The sequence below is a fragment of the Glandiceps talaboti genome, chromosome 9, assembly GCF_964340395.1.
Source record: "Glandiceps talaboti chromosome 9, keGlaTala1.1, whole genome shotgun sequence".
Lineage (NCBI taxonomy): Eukaryota > Metazoa > Hemichordata > Enteropneusta > Spengelidae > Glandiceps > Glandiceps talaboti.
This window is the reverse complement of record NC_135557.1, coordinates 26,505,114-26,528,975: the sequence shown is the minus strand read 5'-3', so window position 1 is coordinate 26,528,975 and position 23,862 is coordinate 26,505,114. Positions and strand designations below refer to the sequence as shown.

Genomic DNA, 23,862 nt, shown 5'->3' with positions numbered 1-23,862 from the left:
ATCAAATTAGCAGTAGTCCAGGACACATAGACTACTAAACATTGTATCTAGACTATCAAATTAGCAGTAGTCCAGGACACATAGACTACTAAACATTGTATCTAGACTATCAAATTAGCAGTAGTCTAGGTCACATAGACTACTAAACATTGTATCTAGACTATCAAATTAGGGACACAGACTACTAAACATCATATCTAGACTACCAAATTAGCAGTAGTCCAGGACACATAGACTACTAAACATCGTAAGACAACCAATTTTTACTGTGGTAGTTTGTTAGAAATATAGAAGTCAATACGATGCAGTTAGACTTTAGCTGAGAGAGCTACATGTAGTTTGTCAGAATATCGACCAAATCTGACAACCACAAGTCTACATGTTTACATTCAGACCATGACTTCTGCTTCTATGCTAAGAACAATCCACAACCCACACTGGTCATTTTAATATCATTACAACACTCACTACCAGCAATAGAAAGATTTGTCATTATGTACATTTTTGTATAACCTTATTACAAAGTTAACTTATCAATAACTTATCAATAACTTATCAATAACTTATCAACATGTTGCAACAATACTTGTAGTTTATGTCTAACTGAAGCCTTGATAACCAGAGTAATATAAATCTAAACCATAACAAAATCAGTCATAAAGGTGAACTAAGGTCAAATAAGGACAATCTGTGACCCTTTGTGACCTATGACCTTGGCCTAAATAACATAGACAGGGACAAGTATTGTATGTACTATCACTGTCAGCAGGGTTTTCACTAACTCTTTTTTTTTAGCAGGAGAACTTTAACTATATCAGATGGAGAAGACAGCAGGGCATAACCCTACACTAGGTGGGGGTAAAATACAAGAGGGGATGAACTCCCTCTGGTAAGGTGATTTTGAACATTTTGAACAACTTCTGATGCCATTTAGTGCAATCTTTGAAAAGAAATGTGTCCAAAGTTGTTTTGAAATTTTACCTCATTTTCTCATTAACTGGAAACAAATATCAAAACATTTCCATTTCTAAAGACCTTTTCCTTCAAATTCCAGCCATGAAAATCTTATTAAAGCCACTCAAAACGCTGGCTGTCATCTATTTGTAAAAATATTCTTATTAAACATAAAACATCCTAGTAGCTAACAAATACTATACAATGTAAACTATGAAAGTTTTCACAGATTTCCCCATCTCTGTTTCTGTCAAAAAACACTGTATTGTTACAAAGTATGCCCTCTGCAAATGTTTCCTTCTATTGTTATTGTAATATCAAGGAAGACCAAGAGATTTTACATCATTTCCTCTGTTACTATGGTTACAACCTAAGTGATGACCCTGTTGACAGACCATACATCAAACCCACCTCATCTCACATCAAACCTTTGACCTGGCCTATAACTTCTCCAATGTACACATGTACTTGTAAATCAAATCTATTGCTGAATACCCTATACATTTAATTAGACACGGGAATGAAGACAACATACATACATGTAGGGTGCAACATAATAAAATAGAATCAGTGTTTATCAGTATTGACCATCCACAAGACTACTAATTGTAAAAATTGTTCTAACGTAGAAATAATATCATAGTCACTAGTGATTTAAGAAACATCCCACACACCCCACCCCTTCCACCCTCATGCCCATCTAATCCCCAGCATAAATACCATCTACAAATGTACTTGTACATGCAGTTCCTGCTTTTAAGATATGGTATGTTTTACGGCTGATATCCTACCCCTGTTAATCCTTGACATAAATTGTAAACATGTAATGTCATCTATATTAGCAGTTAGGGTGGATCAAATTCATTGCACTTTAATACTTGGTATATTACCCTGTCTTCTAATTCATGACATAACATCACGTAGGTCAAATATTGGAACACTATTCTACCAGTAAAGTGAATAGGGAAGTAAATGTCTATAAACTACATTTCTATCTGTTAATGGCAGAGTATCATAAACCTGCAGGTATAAATCACAATCTGAACTTTGACATGTCATTGTATTTTGATGTCATTGAAGGTCAAAGGTCACAGACATCTCAAGCTGTTGGCATAAATTTTTATCATTTGCCCCTTGACAATTAATGTATTACCAATGTATACAACAACTACTACTGTATCACTTCAAATTCTACTCTCCCTTTATATTGGTAAACAACACACTAGGCCCTCTTGTAATTTATGAAGTTTCCCTAAATACATGATATTATATACATAGTAACTAAATGTATTGAGTCGTCATGTAAATGTTTTCTCTTTAAATCTGGTAAAAGGGACACTGTGCCCTCTTGTAATTTCTGTTTTCTCTCTGTACAAGGCAACACTAACAGGGACACTGTGCCCTCTTGTAATTTCTGTTTTCTCTCTGTACAAGGCAACACTAACAGGGACACTGTGCCCTCTTGTAATTTCTGTTTTCTCTCTGTACAAGGCAACACTAACAGGGACACTGTGCCCTCTTGTAATTTCTGTTTTCTCTCTGTACAAGGCAACACTAACAGGGACACTGTGCCCTCTTGTAATTTCTGTTTTCTCTCTGTACAAGGTAACAGGGACACTGAGCCCTCTTGTAATTTCTGTGTTCTCTCTGAACAAGGTAACAGGGGTATTGAGTCCTCTTGTACTTTCTGTGTTCTCTCTGAACAAGGTAACAGGGACACTGAGCCCTCTTGTAATTTCTGTGTTCTCTCTGAACAAGGTAACAGGGGTACTGAGTCCTCTTGTACTTTCTGTGTTCTCTCTGAACAAGGTAACATGGAAACTGAACCCTCTTGTAATTTCTATGTTCACTCAAAACAATGTAGCAGGTGCGACAATCTCAGTAATTCTTGTGTTGAACCGGAACAAGACACTGTTATAAAGGTACAAAGCCCTCAGTAATTTTTGTGTTACTCTTGAACAAGGTAAGAGGAGCACTTAGCTCTCTTATAAATTCTGTCTTCTCTCCTAAACAGTTACTACAAATGTAGGACAGATTTGATACCTCCATGTTTTTCCCTGAATTCTTAGAATAATATCCGACAACAAATCATACACATTGTCCCATTACAGGAATGTTTTATCACATAGTTCACCATAGTTTAGCTCTGGATATATATATATATAAAAAGCACCCATACCATTGCTAATGACTATATAAAGTACAGAAAACAACTTTAGATCATGAAATGCAACCTACGTCTTGTGTATTCTGTCATTTCTTGCCTAACGTTCGCCCCACCATGTTACGACCCGAGTGAACATTAGACAAGAAATGACTGAATACAAAGACATAGGTTGAATTTAATGATCTAAAGTTGTTTTCTGTATTTTATATAGTCATTAGCAAGGGTATGGGTGCTTTTTATTCCCTAAAATCCACGCGAATCCGTGCGAATGAAATCTGTTTGCAGTCTTGCTAATAGGGAAGAAACCATAGTGGAGGGGAGATGACGAGTCGGAACCCTGCAGGGTACATATATATATATCCAGAGCTAACCATAGTACTGCTATCTCTGTTTAAAATCTTACAATGTAACCAAAATCGAACATTTTTTAATGTTCAATCTTTAATCACGAAAATATAAATGTATAAAATGAATACCATGACAATAACCTTTGACCCCAAATACATAATGAGGCTTGTAAACCTACCTTCCCGGTCTCTGGATATACTTCATTAATCGTTGTTTCACCTCATCATACGTCAAAAAAGCCATGTATCCTGAATGTGTTACAGCAAGAGCATTCCAGTTACGCAGTAGTGTATTCCAGGGCTGGAACAGCCGAGTAAATACGTCAAATTCAAAATTTGAAATGAAATCATTACAGGTTAAATCTATGGTTGATTTCAATGCCATTGCCTCCAGGTTTGACTGGATGGGATGATCTTGATGTAACATTTGTCGGAAAAGTTTCCATGGTACAATAATCCTGCAAGAAGACAAAAATTAGTGATCAAAAAGGATGGTAGATATTTCAAATAACTTTTCACTTTTAACAAAATTAGCATGTACTCTTTACTTCCCATACAATAGACTCAAAGTCATGATGGTACTCATTGAGCTTGACGTGCAAAGAGATTCAAAGCCACAGATAGCCTGTAGACTATGGACACAGATAGCCTGTAGACTATGGACACAGATAACCTGTAGACTATGCATGGACACAGATAACCTGTAGACTATGGACACAGATAGCCTGTAGACTATGGACACAGATAGCCTGTAGACTATGGACACAGATAACCTGTAGACTATGGACACAGATAACCTGTAGACTATGGACACAGATAGCCTGTAGACTATGGACATGTGCACAGATATCCTGTAGGCTATGGACACAGATAGCCTGTAGACTATGGACACAGATAGCCTGTAGACTATGGACACAGATAACCTGTAGACTATGGACACAGATAACCTGTAGACTATGGACACAGATAGCCTGTAGACTATGGACATGTGCACAGATATCCTGTAGGCTATGGACACAGATAGCCTGTAGACTATGGACACAGATAGCCTGTAGACTATGGACACAGATAGCCTGTAGACTATGGACACAGATAACCTGTAGACTATGGACACAGATAGCCTGTAGACTATGGACACAGATAACCTGTAGACTATGGACACAGATAGCCTGTAGACTATGGACACAGATATCCAGTAGGCTATGGACACAGATAGCCTGTAGACTATGGACACAGATAGCCTGTAGACTATGGACACAGATAACCTGTAGACTATGGACAAAGATAGCCTGTAGACTATGGACACAGATAGCCTGTAGACTATGGACACAGATAGCCTGTAGACTATGGACACAGATATCCTGTAGACTATGGACACAGATATCCTGTAGACTATGGACACAGATATCCTGTAGACTATGGACACAGAAATCCTGTAGGCTATGGACACAGATAGCCTGTAGACTATGGACACAGATAGCCTGTAGACTATGGACACAGATATCCTGTAGACTATGGACACAGATATCCTGTAGGCTATGGACACAGATAGCCTGTAGACTATGGACACAGATAGCCTGTAGACTATGGACACAGATAGCCTGTACACTATGGACAGATATCCTGTAGACTATGGACACAGATATCCTGTAGACTATGGACACAGAAATCCTGTAGACTATGGACATGTGCACAGATAGCCTGTCGACTATGGACATGTGCACAGATAGCCTGTAGGCTATGGACACAGATAGCCTGTAGACTATGGACACAGATATCCTGTAGACTATGGACACAGATAGCCTGTAGACTATGGACACAGATAGCCTGTAGGCTATGGACACAGATAGCCTGTAGACTATGGACACAGATAACCTGTAGACTATGGACACATATAGCCTGTAGGCTATGGACACAGATATCCTGTAGGCTATGGACACACATATCCTGTAGACTATGGACACAAACACTTTTTAAACATAACCAAATTTGTCAGAGTATAGCCCTGTCCCAATATGAATCGATTTTGAATAGTCGTGGTAATGGACATTGAACCAATTCAAGTTACACATGTAAATAGGTTCTAAGTCGTTTTTTCCTGTCCTAACTACGACAAGTTAAACATGTGTTGAACCGATTTTAATACTTTGAACTGAATCGAAACCACCCCCCTGAGATACTTTCGAACTGGTTTACAACCGATTTAAGGGCATATGGGGACAGGAGAACTTAATTCGATCCGAATCAAAACAGGATCAGAATTTGTGTGGGGACAGGGTTTATGTTATGCCCAAGGCATGTCAGACTTTGTGTGGGGACAGGGTTTATGTTATGCCCAAGGCATGTCAGAAACATACATATGTAACTACCATTCAATTTCATTGTTGATAGTATCACTTCTGCTCTCTGTGCTAAACATATATACATTATTATACTGTATAAACATACATATAGGTAAAAGTGACAATAACATATATGCATTATCATACTGTATAAACATACATATAGGTAAAAGTGACAATAACATATATATGCATAGTCAACCTTCTCTTTCTATTTTTAGTACATATACCGACAGTCCCATTTGACCTCCTACTAGAGAATTCAAGGTGCCCATTACTATGACAACATAATTGTCATTCAGTGTTTTATTTAAGGGCGGTAAGTAGGTAAAATCTACCGGGGTTCCCACATCATTTTACCGGGGTTCCCCACCTAAACTATGATACATTGCATGGGAAGCACTACCAGTTTTACCTCTTTCCCCCTTTCTGTTACCGGGGTTCCCAAACCTTAGCAAAAACACTGTCATTTATTGTAGTATTATTTCCTATTACCATGGAAACATAATTAGGACATAGAGCCTACTAATTAGATCGTTAAACTGGATATCAGGGGTGTGGAAACCTTAGACATTTTTTTGACATTGAGAACAGGAATTGCCAGTTAGATCAATGAGTGACCACTTCAATCTTCATTTTTTTCATTTATGATTACGTGAACCAACTTATAAATGTACAAATTGTATCTCTGTGTTTTATCATAATAACTCTCATCAAAACAAATGATGAATTTGTTAATCATTCAAGTAAAAAAAAATAATTCTACATTTCTTACACCATAACAAATTAAGCATGAGTTGGTTGTTAGTTTAAATAAATAAAAAATGTAATAAAAAGCAAATGCGGATATATATTTATATATGTTGGCAATACTTGCCACAGAAATGACAGTTAATCTCAAAAGGATATATATGAACAATTTGTATTTACAAATGTCCAAAATTGAAGAATAAAGTGTAATTTTTGACAATCTTACTAAAAGTTACTGTGATTTTATTCCTGACCTATCTAATCTTTTTTATTATTTCAATGCAATAGGATTTAAGAAATAGTCTCTGGGCTATACTGTCAAGGCAGTACATGTATGTCATTGTCAAGTTAGATAGCCAAGTCTCTGGACTATACTGTCAAGCCAGTATGTCAAGTCAGATAGCCAAGTCTGTGGGCTATAATGTCAAGTCAGTATGTCAAGTCAGATAGCCAAGTCTGTGGGCTATACTGTCAAGCCAGTATGTCAAGTCAGATAGCCAAGTCTTTGGGCTACACTGTCAAGCCTGTGTCAAGTCAGATAGCCAAGTCTCTGGGCTATAATGTCAAGCCAGTATGTCAAGTCAGATAGCCAAGTCTCTGGGCTATAATGTCAAGCCAGTATGTCAAGTTAGATAGCCAAGTCTTTGGGCTACACTGTCAAGCCTGTGTCAAGTTAGATAGCCAAGTCTTTGGGCTATACTGTCAAGCCTGTGTCAAGTCAGATAGCCAAGTCTCTGGGCTATAATGTCAAGCCAGTATATCAAGTCAGATAGCCAAGTCTCTGGGCTATACTGTCAAGCCTGTGTCAAGTCAGATAGCCAAGTCTTTGGGTTACACTGTCAAGCCTGTGTCAAGTCAGATAGCCAAATGTCTGGGCTATAATGTCAAGCCAGTATATCAAGTCAGATAGCCAAGTCTCTGGGCTATACTGTCAAGCCTGTGTCAAGTCAGATAGCCAAGTCTTTGGGTTATACTGTCAAGCCTGTGTCAAGTCAGATAGCCAAGTCTTTGGGCTACACTGTCAAGCCTGTGTCAAGTCAGATAGCCAAGTCTCTGGGCTATACTGTCAAGCCTGTGTCAAGTCAGATAGCCAAGTCTGTGGGCTACACTGTCAAGCCAATATGTCAAGTCAGATAGCCAAGTCTTTGGGCTATACTGTCAAGCCTGTGTCAAGTCAGATAGCCAAGTCTTTGGGCTATACTGTCAAGCCTGTGTCAAGTCAGATAGCCAAGTCTTTGGGCTATACTGTCAAGCCTGTGTCAAGTCAGATAGCCAAGTCTTTGGGCTACACTGTCAAGCCTGTGTCAAGTCAGATAGCCAAATGTCTGGGCTATAATGTCAAGCCTGTTTCAAGTCAGATAGCCAAGTCTTTGGGCTACACTGTCAAGCCTGTGTCAAGTCAGATAGCCAAATGTCTGGGCTATAATGTCAAGCCTGTGTCAAGTCAGATAGCCAAGTCTCTGGGCTATACTGTCAAGCCTGTGTCAAGTCAGATAGCCAAGTCTCTGGGCTATACTGTCAAGCCTGTGTCAAGTCAGATAGCCAAATGTCTGGGCTATACTGTCAAGCCAGTATGTCAAGTCAGATAGCCAAGTCTCTGGGCTATACTGTCAAGCCAGTATGTCAAGTCAGATAGCCAAGTCTTTGGGCTACACTGTCAAGCCTGTGTCAAGTCAGATAGCCAAGTCTTTGGGCTATACTGTCAAGCCTGTGTCAAGTCAGATAGCCAAGTCTTTGGGCTATAATGTCAAGCCTGTGTCAAGTCAGATAGCCAAGTCTTTGGGCTATAATGTCAAGCCTGTGTCAAGTCAGATAGCCAAGTCTCTGGGCTATACTGTCAAGCCAGTATGTCAAGTCAGATAGCCAAGTCTCTGGACTATACTGTCAAGCCTGTGTCAAGTCAGATAGCCAAGTCTCTGGGCTATAATGTCAAGCCAGTATGTCAAGTCAGATAGCCAAGTCTCTGGGCTATAATGTCAAGCCAGTATGTCAAGTTAGATAGCCAAGTCTATGGGCTATAATGTCAAGCCTGTGTCAAGTCAGATAGCCAAGTCTATGGGCTATACTGTCAAGCCTGTGTCAAGTCAGATAGCCAAATCTCTGGGCTATACTGTCAAGTCAGTATGTCAAGTCAGATAGCCAAGTCTCTGGGCTATACTGTCAAGCCTGTGTCAAGTCAGATAGCCAAGTCTTTGGGCTATAATGTCAAGCCTGTGTCAAGTCAGATAGCCAAGTCTTTGGGCTATAATGTCAAGCCTGTGTCAAGTCAGATAGCCAAGTCTTTGGGCTATAATGTCAAGCCTGTGTCAAGTCAGATAGCCAAGTCTTTGGGCTACACTGTCAAGCCTGTGTCAAGTCAGATAGCCAAATGTCTGGGCAAGTATCTTCTTACAAAACAATGTTTTTTAAGTGACAGCATTTGAGACTGAACATAAGTTTACTATAAGTATAAGCATACCCTATTATGGCTTGATTAATACAAGACTGTTTTTTACTATTATTACAAAGTAAAAGGAGGAATTCCTACAAAATAACAGATCTAACATTTCCACTACATGTAACATCCTTGGGCAGATCTAACAAGATTTGAACCACAATTGTGCCTCAGTCAACCCAGCTGTATAATTTGGGACCTGGTAGGATAGAGGTTGCAATGTGAATGTTTTAATCCTACATGTACATGTACATGTATGTGCTTACTAAGGCTACAATGGATTGAATGCTCCCTAGGGAGTTGAGGAAGTATGAAGGGCCATTGTGCCACTAAAAATCCATTGTTAATGCCTGGAGCTATCTGGAGAACAGGTGTATTATAAGTAATTTTTATTATTTATTATTTGAGTGGCCTACATACAAAAGTGCAAGTAATTTAGGTACAGGTACTTACATAGCATACATGTACAGTTGTAGTTAAGTGGTTATTGTAGTGTTTAGCAAATAAAACATGTTTCAGCAAGTTAACAATGTACATGTACTGAATGTGCAAAACAGCATTATTATTGTAAAAAGGTTCAAATAACACATAGAGAAATACATTTATTTATTGCAAAATTTTCTGTAATTTTGACAAAATGAGTGCTAACCTGTAAAGTTAAAAACAATATGTTGATGAGCTGAGCTGTTTTTGAGAGAACTGAGGGAATTTATCACAGATAATACTACTCGCGAGAGTTCTCGTTAAGTTTTACTTATAATGTCCCAACTTAACACAAATTTATCAAAAAGTTTGAAGTTTACAAAAAGTGACAGATCAACTAGAAATTTTGTCTAAAGTAATTTTGAAGGAGAAAATGCTATAACATATTAATCATTGTCAAACTTTTGACAAAAATGATGAAAAATAGCAATTTCCATACTACTACATGTTCACTAGAATTCAGACAGAAAGTGACAAATGTAGAAAAGTGTTATTATTTGATGATGAAGCGGTGTACAACAGATTAATTGATTGATATACATGTAAACTCTAAACAAGACCTACTGTCTACATTTTCTACCTTATACCATAATTGATGTATCCTCTTCTGAATCTGACAGATTATATCATTAATTCTTAATTTCCTTAGGTAATCTTTAAAAGTAATGATATAGGGTAATGGCATTCTATTTATCAAATATCACAGCAATCATTAGTCACATTCATAAAATGCACACGCAAAATTCTCATAACATTATTGTACTGACTTGGGATATTTAATAATTTTTTTACAGAAGGATATGGTACAGAATAGCACAGCACATGTACAGCACAGCAGTGTAAAGAACAATACCACAATACAGCACAGCACAATACAGCACAGCACAATACAGCACATCACAGCACATTAAATCACATCACAGCACAATACATCACAGCACAACACAATACATCACATCACAGCACAATACATCACATCACAGCACAATACATCACAGCACAAAACAATACATCACAGCACAATACTTCACATCACAGCACAATACATCACATCATATCACAGCACTATACATCACAGCACATCACAGCACAATACATCACATCACAGCACAATACATCACAGCACAATACAATACAGCACAGCACAGCACAATACATCACATCACAGCACAATACATCATATCACATCACATCACAGCACAGCACAATAGAATACAAGTAGTGTGGGTACTCTGGATATTTGCACCCATGCTTGCAGTGTTTTCTGCTGCACTTTCACTCACTAGCTACACTCATAAAAGTACATGTACTGTCACAGCATGGAAGTAGAACCCCAGGAAGGACAACTGGTCATAGATCAAAGGTACAGTCATCGCCTCCGCTGTTTGCTAAGAAAACAAGTTTCTTTTCGTAGTACTGAGGTGTGAACAGCAAGTTTTAAAGATCGTAACAAGCTTAGCATATTGATGGTCCAGGTTTTGTTCGGGTGTTCTCGACTATTATCGGTAGCGTCATGACGCATCATTGATCAAAACATGGCCATCGACAAGCAATTCTATGGCATGGCATGCGTGACTTCTGACTTTGACTATGAGGAAAATTCTTTCAACACGAACGATGCTGATACTATTGAAAGTGCTATTGTGGAAGAGGAGTGTTTTTGTGTATGTATGGGCCCGGAGTCGGGCTCAATGATAGCGTGTGACGGCAAAGGTTGTCCTGTTGTAAATAACGAAATGAACATAAACAATCGGGTGTGATCACAACATAAGGCGTAATAACCTTGAAAATCGGCGACTTTTGACAGCCACTTAAGCTTTGCAACAATCTGCAGCAAAGATATTTTGGTGTCATCGGAAAGCTTATAATCAGCGCTTCAAATTTTACTGAGACACTTCTTTCAGAGATTGTCGCGAAAAAAACGGTCGGGAGGTGGAATTAACTCACAAAAAATGGCATGGAAGTTAAAAATTTTCATAACTTATCTAGTTGTCGCCCGATTTTCAAATGTTTGGTACGACCAAGCTCGTAGTGACGCTATCTAACTACTGAAACACTCTGCGCAGTCGCATTGGCCCCCCTATTCAACTGCGCTTGCATAGCAACGACCCTGGCTTTTGGAATGCCTTAACAACAGAAGAAGGGCGTTCTTGAACCGCGGAGGCGATGACTGTACAAAAGGGACTCAACACAATAGAGACAAAGGGATTAACTTGGACTAAAACAAAAGATTTCAAATCGGATTAAGCCAGTTGTCCTTCCTGGGGTTCTACTGAGTAACTTCCATGGTCACAGAGAACACAAGCACTTGTACAAATACCCCTAGTTGTAGTACACCACACTTTACAAATAGCCCTAGTATGCCACACTTGTGCAAATACAAATGTACCCCTAGTAGTAGTACGACACACTTGTACCAAATACCCCTAGGTGTACGCCACACTTATACAAATACCCCTAGTACAAGTATGACACACTTGTGCAAATACACTAGTATGTCACACTTGTGCAAATACCCCTAGTATGTCACACTTGTGCAAATATCCCTAGTACCTCACACTTGTGCAAATACCCCTAGTACGCCACACTTGTGCAAATACCCCTAGTATGTCACACTTATACAAATGCCCCTCGTACGTCACACTTGTGCAAATAGCCCTCGTATACCACACTCGTGCAAATATCCCTAGTACCTCACACTTGTGCAAATACCCCTAGTACGTCACACTTGTGCAAATAGCCTAGTATGTCACACTTGTGCAAATACCCCTAGTACACCACACTTATGCAAATACCCCTAGTACACCACAATTGTGCAAATACCCTAGTATGTCACACTTGTGCAAATACCCCTAGTATGTCACACTTGTGCAAATATCCCTAGTACCTCACACTTGTGCAAATACCCCTAGTACACCACACTTATGCAAATACCCTAGTATGTCACACTTGTGCAAATACCCCTAGTATGTCACACTTGTGCAAATACCCCTAGTACCTCACACTTGTGCAAATACCCCTAGTACACCACACTTATGCAAATACCCCTAGTATGCCACACTTGTGCAAATACCCCTCATACGCCACACTTGTGCAAATACCACTTGTTACCAAGGTCTTCATGTATACACAGTGAAATGATAAATTATGGATGTACAATATTTGTACATTGTATATGTACATGTACATGTACAAGTATGCAACTGGGCAAAAAAACTTTGAATGTGAAATTATAAAAAGATTTTAAGATACACATGTGCTACATATACAGAAATGGAAATACATCTTACTATATATGACAGTACCCTATGAGTCTGACATGCGAGTGCAAGTGTGGTATACTCGGGGTACTAGTATTTGCACAAGTGTCTAAAACATTGCCCTACTTCTGTCATGATAAATAAACCAGCAACTTCTGCTAAAACATTTGTGAATTCCTGGAACCAGTATGTCATATTTAGCACAACTGAACGTCTTACTTTCAGTAGTGCTATAGGCATGGCAAAGTGTGTCTGTCTGTGTGGATGTGTATGTGTGTGTGTGTGTGTGTGTAAACAGTCAAAAAACCCTGGACCGATTGCCATGATATTGTGTATTTAATACCCTTGGATGTCTAGTTGGTAAATTGTTCAATCAAAATATCTTACCACTGGTGTATGATTTGGGTCAAAAAATGTGACTTTGGGTCAAAAAACTTAAACTCAACAATTACTGGGCAGGTCACTCTGAAATTTGATGCCCAAACATGTGTAAACTCAGTTTGTGCCCCTTCAATGTTTGAAACAAATTTACAGAAAACATTTATTCCAGTTCCAACAATTTGGATTTGATATCATGGGAACTGTGTTCATGGGCCAATATTTTTCTACTGCGTTCATGGGCCAGTATTTCTCTACTGTGTTCATGGGCCAGTATTTCTCTAAGTACTGTGTTCATGGGCCAGTATTTCTCTAAGTACTGTGTTCATGGGCCAGTATTTCTCTAAGTACTGTGTTCATGGGCCAGTATTTCTATTAAGTACTGCGTTCATGGGCCAGTATTTCTCTACTATGTTCATAGGCCAGTATTTCTCTACTGCGTTCATGGGCCAGTATTTCTCTACTGTGTTCATGGGCCAGTATTTCTCTACTGTGTTCATGGGCAGTATTTCTCTAAATACTGTGTTCATGGGCCAGTATTTCTCTAAGTACTGCGTTTATGGGCCAATATTTCTCTATGTTCATGGGCCAGTATTTGAATTTTCTCTACTGTGTTCATGGGCTAGTCTTTCTCTACTATGTTCATGGGCCAGTATTTCTCTACTATGTTCAAGGGCTAGTATTTCTCTACTATGTTCATGGGCCAGTATTTCTCTAAGTACTGTGTTCATGGGCCAGTATTTCTCTAAGTACTATGTTCATGGGCTAATATTTCTCTACTATGTTCATGGGCTAATATTTCTCTACTATGTTCATGGGCCAGTATTTCTCTAAGTACTATGTTCATGGGCTAATATTTCTCTACTATGTTCATGGGCTAATATTTCTCTACTATGTTCATGGGTCAGTATTTCTTTACTATGTTCATGGGCCAGTATTTCTCTACTATGTTCATGGGTCAGTATTTCTCTACTATGTTCATGGGCCAGTATTTCTCTAAGTACTATGTTCATGGGCCAGTATTTCTCTACTATGTTCATGGGTCAGTATTTCTCTACTATGTTCATGGCCAGTATTTCTCTACTGTGTTCATGGGTCAGTATTTCTCTACTATGTTCATGGGCCAGTATTTCTCTAAGTACTGTGTTCATGGGCCAGTATTTCTCTAAGTACTATGTTCATGGGCTAATATTTCTCTACTATGTTCATGGGCCAATATTTCTCTACTATGTTCATGGGTCAGTATTTCTTTACTATGTTCATGGGTCAGTATTTCTCTACTATGTTCATGGGCCTGTATTTCTCTACTATGTTCATGGGCCTGTATTTCTCTACTATGTTCATGGCCAGTATTTCTCTACTGTGTTCATGGGCCAATATTTCTCTAAGTACTGTGTTCATGGGCCTGTATTTCTCTACTATGTTCATGGGCCTGTATTTCTCTACTATGTTCATGGCCAGTATTTCTCTACTGTGTTCATGGGCCAGTATTTCTCTAAGTACTGTGTTCATGGGCCTGTATTTCTCTACTATGTTCATGGGCCAATATTTCTCTAAGTACTGTGTTCATGGGCCAGTATTTCTCTAAGTACTATGTTCATGGGCTAATATTTCTCTACTATGTTCATGGGCTAATATTTCTCTACTATGTTCATGGGCTAATATTTCTCTACTATGTTCATGGGTCAGTATTTCTCTACTATGTTCATGGGCCTGTATTTCTCTACTTGCTGTTACAGAATCTCTCAGAATTGACAATGAAAGCCAACAATCTGAGAGTGCTCTTGAATTGATTTAAGACAAGCTATTAATCATAACTTTAAGTATTATAAAATATATCAAAAACATTAACAAGGTCAGATCTGTACATATACATAATTCAGTGTCACTGATAGAAGTGTAACATTTACATTTTTATATCATGTAATAAGTAATTATTATTACCTCACATACAATGTAGGCAAGGAAAATGTTCCAACAAAAAGTATGAGTATTTATAAAGTACCCTGGTTAGTTTACATCACACCAACTTGCATCTACATCTACATCATGTATATTGTATGACATTGGTTCTGTGGTGCTCAAAATACAATTCAAAACATTCCACATCTCCATTATTTTTTGACTGTCCAAAAATTATGCTTGAGGAGGTATAATTATATTATTCCCCAATATTTGGCTTGAATCAGCTGGAAAATACTTGTCTCGTGTTTGTTTTTGTCATTACTCATTTAGTGACTCGTAACAACAAGACCCCTTTGGTCACTTGTATTTTCTTTATGTCTGAGAGTTGATAATCCACAGTGTGTACATGTACCGTAGGTACAAACTCCTACAGTGGTGTTACTGTTAGTCATTTTTTCCCTAGACTTGTAGGGTTTTTTTTATGTGCAAACAAGTCATCCCTAGTAGAATGAGGATTAATTTAAAAGACATACTCAGTCGACATCATTTCTTACAACATGTACCAGTTTGTAACTATTTATCATGCATTAATGTCAATATTCATTATTTGTGATGACATGTAACATAAAATATTATAGATGGTTTGGCAGGCCAAACGTTATTATATTCATTTACATGTAACTTAATCATTCCTGGCACATAACTTGGAAAGCTCTGCAATTCAAGCATTTATGACACTTTGTCCAAGTTCAGCTTTTAGTGTTCATAATTAGTTATATCTTTGTTATGATGTCAAAGTTGGCCAACACATTAATAAAGTTTGTAAATTTATATTTGGAATATACATGTACATTTGTACATGTAGGGACCTCTGACTATCTGGTATCTTGATATTTTCCCTGTACGACACTGAGCCCTCTTGTAATTTCTATGTTCTCTATGAACAAGGTATTAGGGACACTGAGCCCTCTTGTAATTTCTGTGTTCTCTCTGAACAAGGTAACAGGGGTACTGAGCCCACTTGTAATTTCTGTGTTCTCTATGAACAAGGTAACAGGGACACTGAGCCCACTTGTAATTTCTGTGTTCTCTATGAACAAGGTAACAGGGACACTGAGCCCACTTGTAATTTCTGTGTTCTCTCTGAACAAGGTACATGTATGTAACAGGGACACTGAGCCCTCTTGTAATTTCTATGTTCTCTATGAACAAGGTAACAGGGACACTGAGCCCACTTGTAATTTCTATGTTCTCTCTGAACAAGGTAACAGGGACACTGAGCCCACTTGTAATTTCTGTGTTCTCTCTGAACAAGGTAACAGGGGTACTGAGCCCACTTGTAATTTCTGTGTTCTCTATGAACAAGGTAACAGGGATACTGAGCTCTCTTGTAATTTCTGTGTTCTCTCTGAACAAGGTATTAGGGACACTGAGCCCTCTTGTAATTTCTGTGTTTTCTCTGAACAAGGTAACAGGGACACTGAGCCCTCTTGTAATTTCAGTGTTCTCTCTGAACAAGGTAATGGGGACACTGAGCCCTCTTGTAATTTCTATGTTCTCTATGAACAAGGTAACAGGGATACTGAGCCCTCTTGTAATTTCTGTGTTCTCTCTGAACAAGGTAACAGGGGTACTGAGCCCACTTGTAATTTCTGTGTTCTCTCTGAACAAGGTACATGTATGTAACAGGGACACTGAGCCCTCTTGTAATTTCTATGTTCTCTATGAACAAGGTAACAGGGATACTGAGCTCTCTTGTAATTTCTGTGTTCTCTCTGAACAAGGTATTAGGGACACTGAGCCCTCTTGTAATTTCTGTGTTTTCTCTGAACAAGGTAACAGGGGTACTGAGCCCTCTTGTAATTTCTGTGTTCTCTCTGAACAAGGTAACAGGGGTACTGAGCCCACTTGTAATTTCTGTGTTCTCTCTGAACAAGGTACATGTATGTAACAGGGACACTGAGCCCTCTTGTAATTTCTATGTTCTCTATGAACAAGGTAACAGGGATACTGAGCTCTCTTGTAATTTCTGTGTTCTCTCTGAACAAGGTATTAGGGACACTGAGCCCTCTTGTAATTTCTGTGTTTTCTCTGAACAAGGTAATAGGGACACTGAGCTCTCTTGTAATTTCTATGTTCTCTATGAACAAGGTAACAGGGATACTGAGCCCTCTTGTAATTTCTATGTTCTCTCTGAACAAGGTATTAGGGACACTGAGCCCTCTTGTAATTTCTGTGTTTTCTCTGAACAAGGTAACAGGGGTACTGAGCCCTCTTGTAATTTCTGTGTTCTCTCTGAACAAGGTAACAGGGGTACTGAGCCCACTTGTAATTTCTGTGTTCTCTCTGAACAAGGTACATGTATGTAACAGGGACACTGAGCCCTCTTGTAATTTCTATGTTCTCTATGAACAAGGTAACAGGGATACTGAGCTCTCTTGTAATTTCTGTGTTCTCTCTGAACAAGGTATTAGGGACACTGAGCCCTCTTGTAATTTCTGTGTTTTCTCTGAACAAGGTAATAGGGACACTGAGCTCTCTTGTAATTTCTATGTTCTCTATGAACAAGGTAACAGGGATACTGAGCCCTCTTGTAATTTCTGTTAGAGTAGTGGACACTTGTACTCCATGATACAAAGTTGTATATACATATACATATACATGTACAATCTGCTACATGTATCTATATTTTCATTGTTATAAACAGGACTAACATTTTCTATAGCTAGAAATACCAAATAACTTTTTTGTCAATCTTAATCTGACAATGATTATGTTTTCGTTAAGGTTGGTATTAAGCAGGTAAAATCTACCTGATTATGTTTTCGTTAATGTTGGTATTAAGCAGGTAAAATCTACCTGATTATGTTTTCGTTAAGGTTGGTATTAAGCAAGTAAAATCTACCTGGTTCCTCTATCATAGTACCAGAATCCCCAAACAAAGTTATGGCATATTATATGGGAAACTATGCAACTTTTACACATTCCCCCATTTCTGTTACCAGGGTAACGGTTGCCCAACCTTGGCGAAAACATGGTTTGACATCTATGGCTTTAAAGCCTTAAAGAGCCATAATTAAATCCCAGGTTTTCATATTACCACCATCTTACAAGTTACATGTATCAGTGAAGCCGAGCATGCTCACATTTTGTATTTGTAGTCTGAGACCAAGTTTGTCTCTATCTCTACATGTATATGTACCACTGCCAATCAACTGTTTTTGATTTTGTTTTTGTCTAAATTTCCATCCTACACCAACATTCATTACCAACTACATGTATGAAGGTCTACTAGAGAACTGTTTTTACTCAAACTTGAATCCCTATCAAGGATGGTTCTTACTGGCCCACTTCATATTAAGACTAAAATTATGCATGAAAGTTGGTCTAGAAGTCTGAACAACAGAATAATCCTATGTAATCCTTGTGGCTCCACTGATAAGATAAAACTAATGTGATGACCTAGGATAAAAACATGGGCCTTTAACTCTAAGCCTAACTTCTTAATATGTATGCAACTAATTATATTTGAGTACATGTATGTACCATATATGTCAGTATTGATTTATGTCCAAACTATGGTTTACACCCATGTAAATCTGTACTTCCTGATTAAGTTATCAAATTACAATTATACTATAAATAATACTTTCTGTTTAAATTTGCTTTTAAGTGTGAGCATTCTCCCAAGTTGATTGACACTGTAAGTGACCAATCAGCAAGCAGTAACAAATCGTGTTTGGCTCAACAAGTAATTACTTGGAATATCAGTGGGGACTTAAAGGCCAGGGTTTCAATCCCAGGTTCTCACATTTGTGTTATCTTATCAGTGGAGACTTAAAGGCCAGGGTTTCAATCCCAGGTTCTCACGTAAGTATAGTACCAATCCATGATCATGATTTGTGCAGGACCAACTTATTCTGTAGCTGCACCAGACAACTGTTTTTCACAACAAAATTTTATCCTATACCAAACTTCATGAAATTTGATGCTTCATTTATGTGCAGATTTCTCTTGGCTTTATTGCTCATCCAGACACTACTAGTATCATAATCCCTCTATACATGTAGATCGAGGGACTGTCTTACCCCTAGATTCTGTTTTTTTTTCAATTGTTGTCTGATCGACCATCTCCCAACTTGTACTTAGTTACATGTATGTACAAACAAATACCCCCTAGGGAGAAAGAGGACCAACCTGTATTTAGTTGTATACAAACAAATACCCTATGGAGAAAAGGGACCAACTTGTACCTACAAACAAATACCCTTGTGCATTTTTGATCATTTTAGGGTGAAAAATTGTGAAATTTTCCGCACTCAAAAGTGCTATATTTTCTGAACGGATGAACCGATCATGAAAATTTAAAAAGTATTTTGGTTTTAAAAGTAACTTCTATCAGATGAAAGAGAAAACTTTAGTGTATTTCTAAGTTAAATTTTTTGTGTGACCCCCCTATTGAAAGAGGACCAGCCTGTATTTAGTTGTGTACAAACAAATACCCCTATGGAGAAAGGGGACTAACATGAACAAATACTTCCTAGGGAGAAAGAGGACCAACTTGCACTAAGTTGTATACAAACAAACACCCCTAGGGAGAAAGAGGACCAACTTGCACTTAGATGATAGCAATCAACACTTGATAAGCTAACACAGACATACATGTACACATAAACTACAACAATAGCAGATCAACCCTTGATAAGCTAACACAGACATACATGTACACATGATAAAGTACAACAATAGCAGATCAACCCTTGATAAGCTAACACAGACATACATGTACACATAAACTACAACAATAGCAGATCAACCCTTGATAAGCTAACACACACATACATGTACACATAAACTACAACAATAGCAGATCAACCCTTGATAAACTAACACAGACTTACATGTACACATAAACTACAACAATAGCAGATCAACCCTTGATAAGCTAACACAGACATACATGTACACATAAACTACAACAATAGCAGATCAACCCTTGATAAGCTAACACAGACATACATGTACACATAAACTACAACAATAGCAGATCAACCCTTGATAAGCTAACACAGACATACATGTACACATAAACTACAACGATAGCAGATCAACCCTTGATAAGCTAACACAGACATACATGTACACATAAACTACAACAATAGCAGATCAACCCTTGATAAGCTAACACAGACATACATGTACACATAAACTACAACGATAGCAGATCAACCCTTGATAAGCTAACACAGACATACATGTACTCATAAACTACAACAATAGCAGATCAACCCTTGATAAGCTAACACAGACATACATGTACTCATAAACTACAACAATAGCAGATCAACCCTTGATAAGCTAACACAGACATACATGTACACATAAACTACAACAATAGCAGATCAACCCTTGATAAGCTAACACAGACATACATGTACACATAAACTACAACAATAGCAGATCAACCCTTGATAAGCTAACACAGACATACATGTACACATAAACTACAACAATAGCAGATCAACCCTTGATAAGCTAACACACACATAAACTGAAACTATTGTTACAATACAATTTACATTGATACACAGCCCATTTCAAATTAGTGTTAACAAGCTCTGTTTGATACAAAAAAACAGAAACCAATCAGAAATTACACTTAAGACGATTGAATGAATAGTTTTTGTCTCAATATTATAGAAAATGAAATTAACTGACCACCTTGTAGACATAAAATGAACTAACCAGCCACCACCATCATGTAGACATCAAATGAACTAACCGACTACCAGTACCACCATGTAGACATGAAATGAACTAACTGACCACCATATAGACACCAAATGAACTAACCGACCACCATGTAGACATCAACTGAACTAACCGACCACCATGTAGACATCAAATGAACTGAACAACCACCATGTAGCCATGTAGACATCAAATGAACTAGTTTTTAACCAACCACCATGTAGACATGAAATGAACTAACCGACCACCATGTAGACATGAAATGAACTAACCACCACCATGTAGACATGAAATGAACTAACCGACCACCATGTAGACATAAACTGAACTGAACAACCACCATGTAGTCATGAAATGAACTAACCGACCACCATGCGATATGTAGCCATCAAATGAACTACATGTACATGTACTGCACTGTTAAAGTCATACATGTATGATGTAGAAAAGTTGCCAACATGTACTGAACTGTTAAAGTAATAATACATGTAGAAAAGCTGCCAACATGTACTGAACTGTTAAAGTGTAAAAAACAAATGAAGGTAGTACATTGTTAACTATGCTGTAAAGTGAACAAAATTTCTAATGCAATAATACATTTTTTGTATTTTTGCTCACTCTTATCTTTTTTTTTGAAAGTTACGCAAAAAAGACTGTGGTATTAAATAATCTATGTACAGGTCTTAGGTTTGTTTGGATTTATGTTATTTCTGAGTGTCAGGTAATCTTACATTATATCTTCAATTTCAAAAGTCCTTGGTTGCAAAGAGGCAAAATGACATTGATATCCATTCTGATAAGGAGTATACATTAAATGATACCCACGATACTTCCAAGTGTCCACTCATTGCAAAAGATACAAATCACTTATGCTAGGGAGTCTAACTCTTTCTATCCTGAGCCTAACCCTAAATAACTCCCTAACATGAAGACAAATGTATCCATTGAACAGTCGGTCCAGTTTTCTCCATTCTTGCAATCATAGTGTCTATGTTGCAATGAAGTGATACATTGTACCTCCAATAGTTCCAAGCTGGTAATACTAATACATGTACATGTGGGTTTAAGAGTCTATTAAAACATAGGACTTGTTTTAACAGTTAAAAAGGCAAAATTGTGTAGTAAATTTGTCAGAATTCATTACGTCTTCATAATATTAGTGTTTATTAACATGGACATGCACACATTTTAACAAAGCCACTCTCTAGTACCTGGCTGAAAAACTTGCTAACTACAGGGAATAATGTCTTGTACTCTATGCTGATGAGATACAATTTTATGTTTAAACATTAGATTAGAATAGAACTTGACATCCTATGTTATTCATCAAATAATTTCTCAATAATTGTACGTTGTCATCTACTAAATCTGGTGTTTTTCTTTACTGTAACTACTTACCTATTCATGTTTACAGAGCCTAACTAAGTCCGAAACTGAAAGAGTAACAATTTTGATATTTATATCACTTCAACTATCCTTTACTATATCATTTCCGGGTATGACTTTTGTAAGGAGGTGTTTCCTGTCGTGTACTTCCAAGGACAGAGCAGGGGTATGAGTTATAAAATCACCAAATACTGTTGACATGCACTGAACTAGCCCTTACAACTACGTACCTTGAACCAAAAGATTTTTTCCAGAAATCAGAAGCTTCGTTTTTCGTTATTCTGAAGTTCTCCCCTGCGTACAAACCATTCGGGAATATGGCTTTCAGTTCGGATAACATGTGGCTAAAAATCAGTGATAACTTTGTCAAGCTCCGGCGATACTGGGAGCCCTCCTCAAACATTTTCTCCTTGCCATCTTTAAAAAGTTTTGTCGTCTGTTTCGTCTTGCGGATCAGATTGTCAAGAAATATACGGAAATACTCGCAGTCATTCAAAAACTGTGGTTTGTCTTCGTTCTTCGACCAAATCAGTTTCAAATATTGATACGTATCGGGTAAAATGTCTAAAATATATGGCGGACTATTCTTCAAGTGCATCCTGGGATTTTGACAAGACTTGACAACTTTGTCCATTAACTTCCATGCTTTCTCCAACGTCTTTCTGTCTACTGACGGTCTCGGTGGAGCGACAGCGTCGGCAATACGAGAGAAGAAGCTGCCAGCTCCGCCAGGTTTTCTGCTGGCCGCCATCTTGGATTTACGTGCTTCCTTGTTTTCTTACCACGGGCAGGGATGGGCGTGGTGGGACACGTTTCCCACAAGTCAGTGCAATAAAGTTACAGAACACGGTAAAAAGTTTTTGTTTTCTTGATCTTCTTTGAGCTATTGAGGAGGGTTGTGTGACGTCACACATCCGCCCGAGACGTCAACGATTCGTGTAATTTTATCTGAAACAAAAATCCGCTGACAGAGTTGATCGTGTTTCGAAATCGACTCAACTCAGTTGCCCGGACTCGATATTTATATCCAAATATATGGTGTTGAATTATTAACTACACTGTATTTTAGAGGAAGTGGCGTAGCTCTCGCACTCATTGTACTTGCTTATTTGATATGATAATTGATATCTCCAAATTACACCGGAAAATATTAAATTAATTTCGTTTATCTACTAGTACTTTCCACACCCCTGTTGAATTGCTTATGTGTGTATGGTTTTCAATTATACAAATGACAAGCAGGAAACGAAGATGTTGATTAAAGTCTGAAAACTTGTTGACATTGTTCGCACCCCCGCACGTACCGTACCCTTTTGAGTTTGAACAAAGACCACCAATAAAATATATATGTACAGACGTGACCAGATATGTATATCTTTCAATGTATAGATGTGACCAGAGATGTACTAGTATATCTTTCAATGTAGATAAGTAAAAAAAAATCCATGAAATTTCTAATAATTAGTCTCGGTTCATGTGTCGTCATTTTCCTCTGACTGTTCGTACGCCCGTACTAAAAATCAACATTCGATCGGTATTCACAAACATGGACATTACAATTACATACTCTGACATAGACAAACACACGCGCACACACACACACACACACACACACATAAACACGCACGCACGCACGCACGCACGCAAACGCGCGCGCGTGCACACACAGAGACACAGACAGACAGGCAGACAGACAGACAGACAC

At 38.1% G+C, this 23,862-nt stretch overlaps 1 protein-coding gene across 1 annotated transcript in view; it reads right to left on the bottom strand.

Annotated features, from left to right (window-relative positions):
• LOC144439657 (E3 ubiquitin-protein ligase CBL-like) overlaps nt 1-22,905 on the bottom strand; it is a 45,038-nt gene extending 22,133 nt beyond the window's left edge. The window contains exons 1-2 of the mRNA XM_078128895.1: nt 22,388-22,905; nt 3,648-3,926 (exon numbers count right to left, since the gene is read on the bottom strand). Coding sequence (XP_077985021.1) covers nt 3,648-3,926; nt 22,388-22,791 — 683 coding nt within the window. The 5' untranslated portion in view covers nt 22,792-22,905. The remainder of the gene's footprint in view (nt 1-3,647; nt 3,927-22,387) is intronic.
• Between the last annotated feature and the right edge of the window lie 957 nt (nt 22,906-23,862).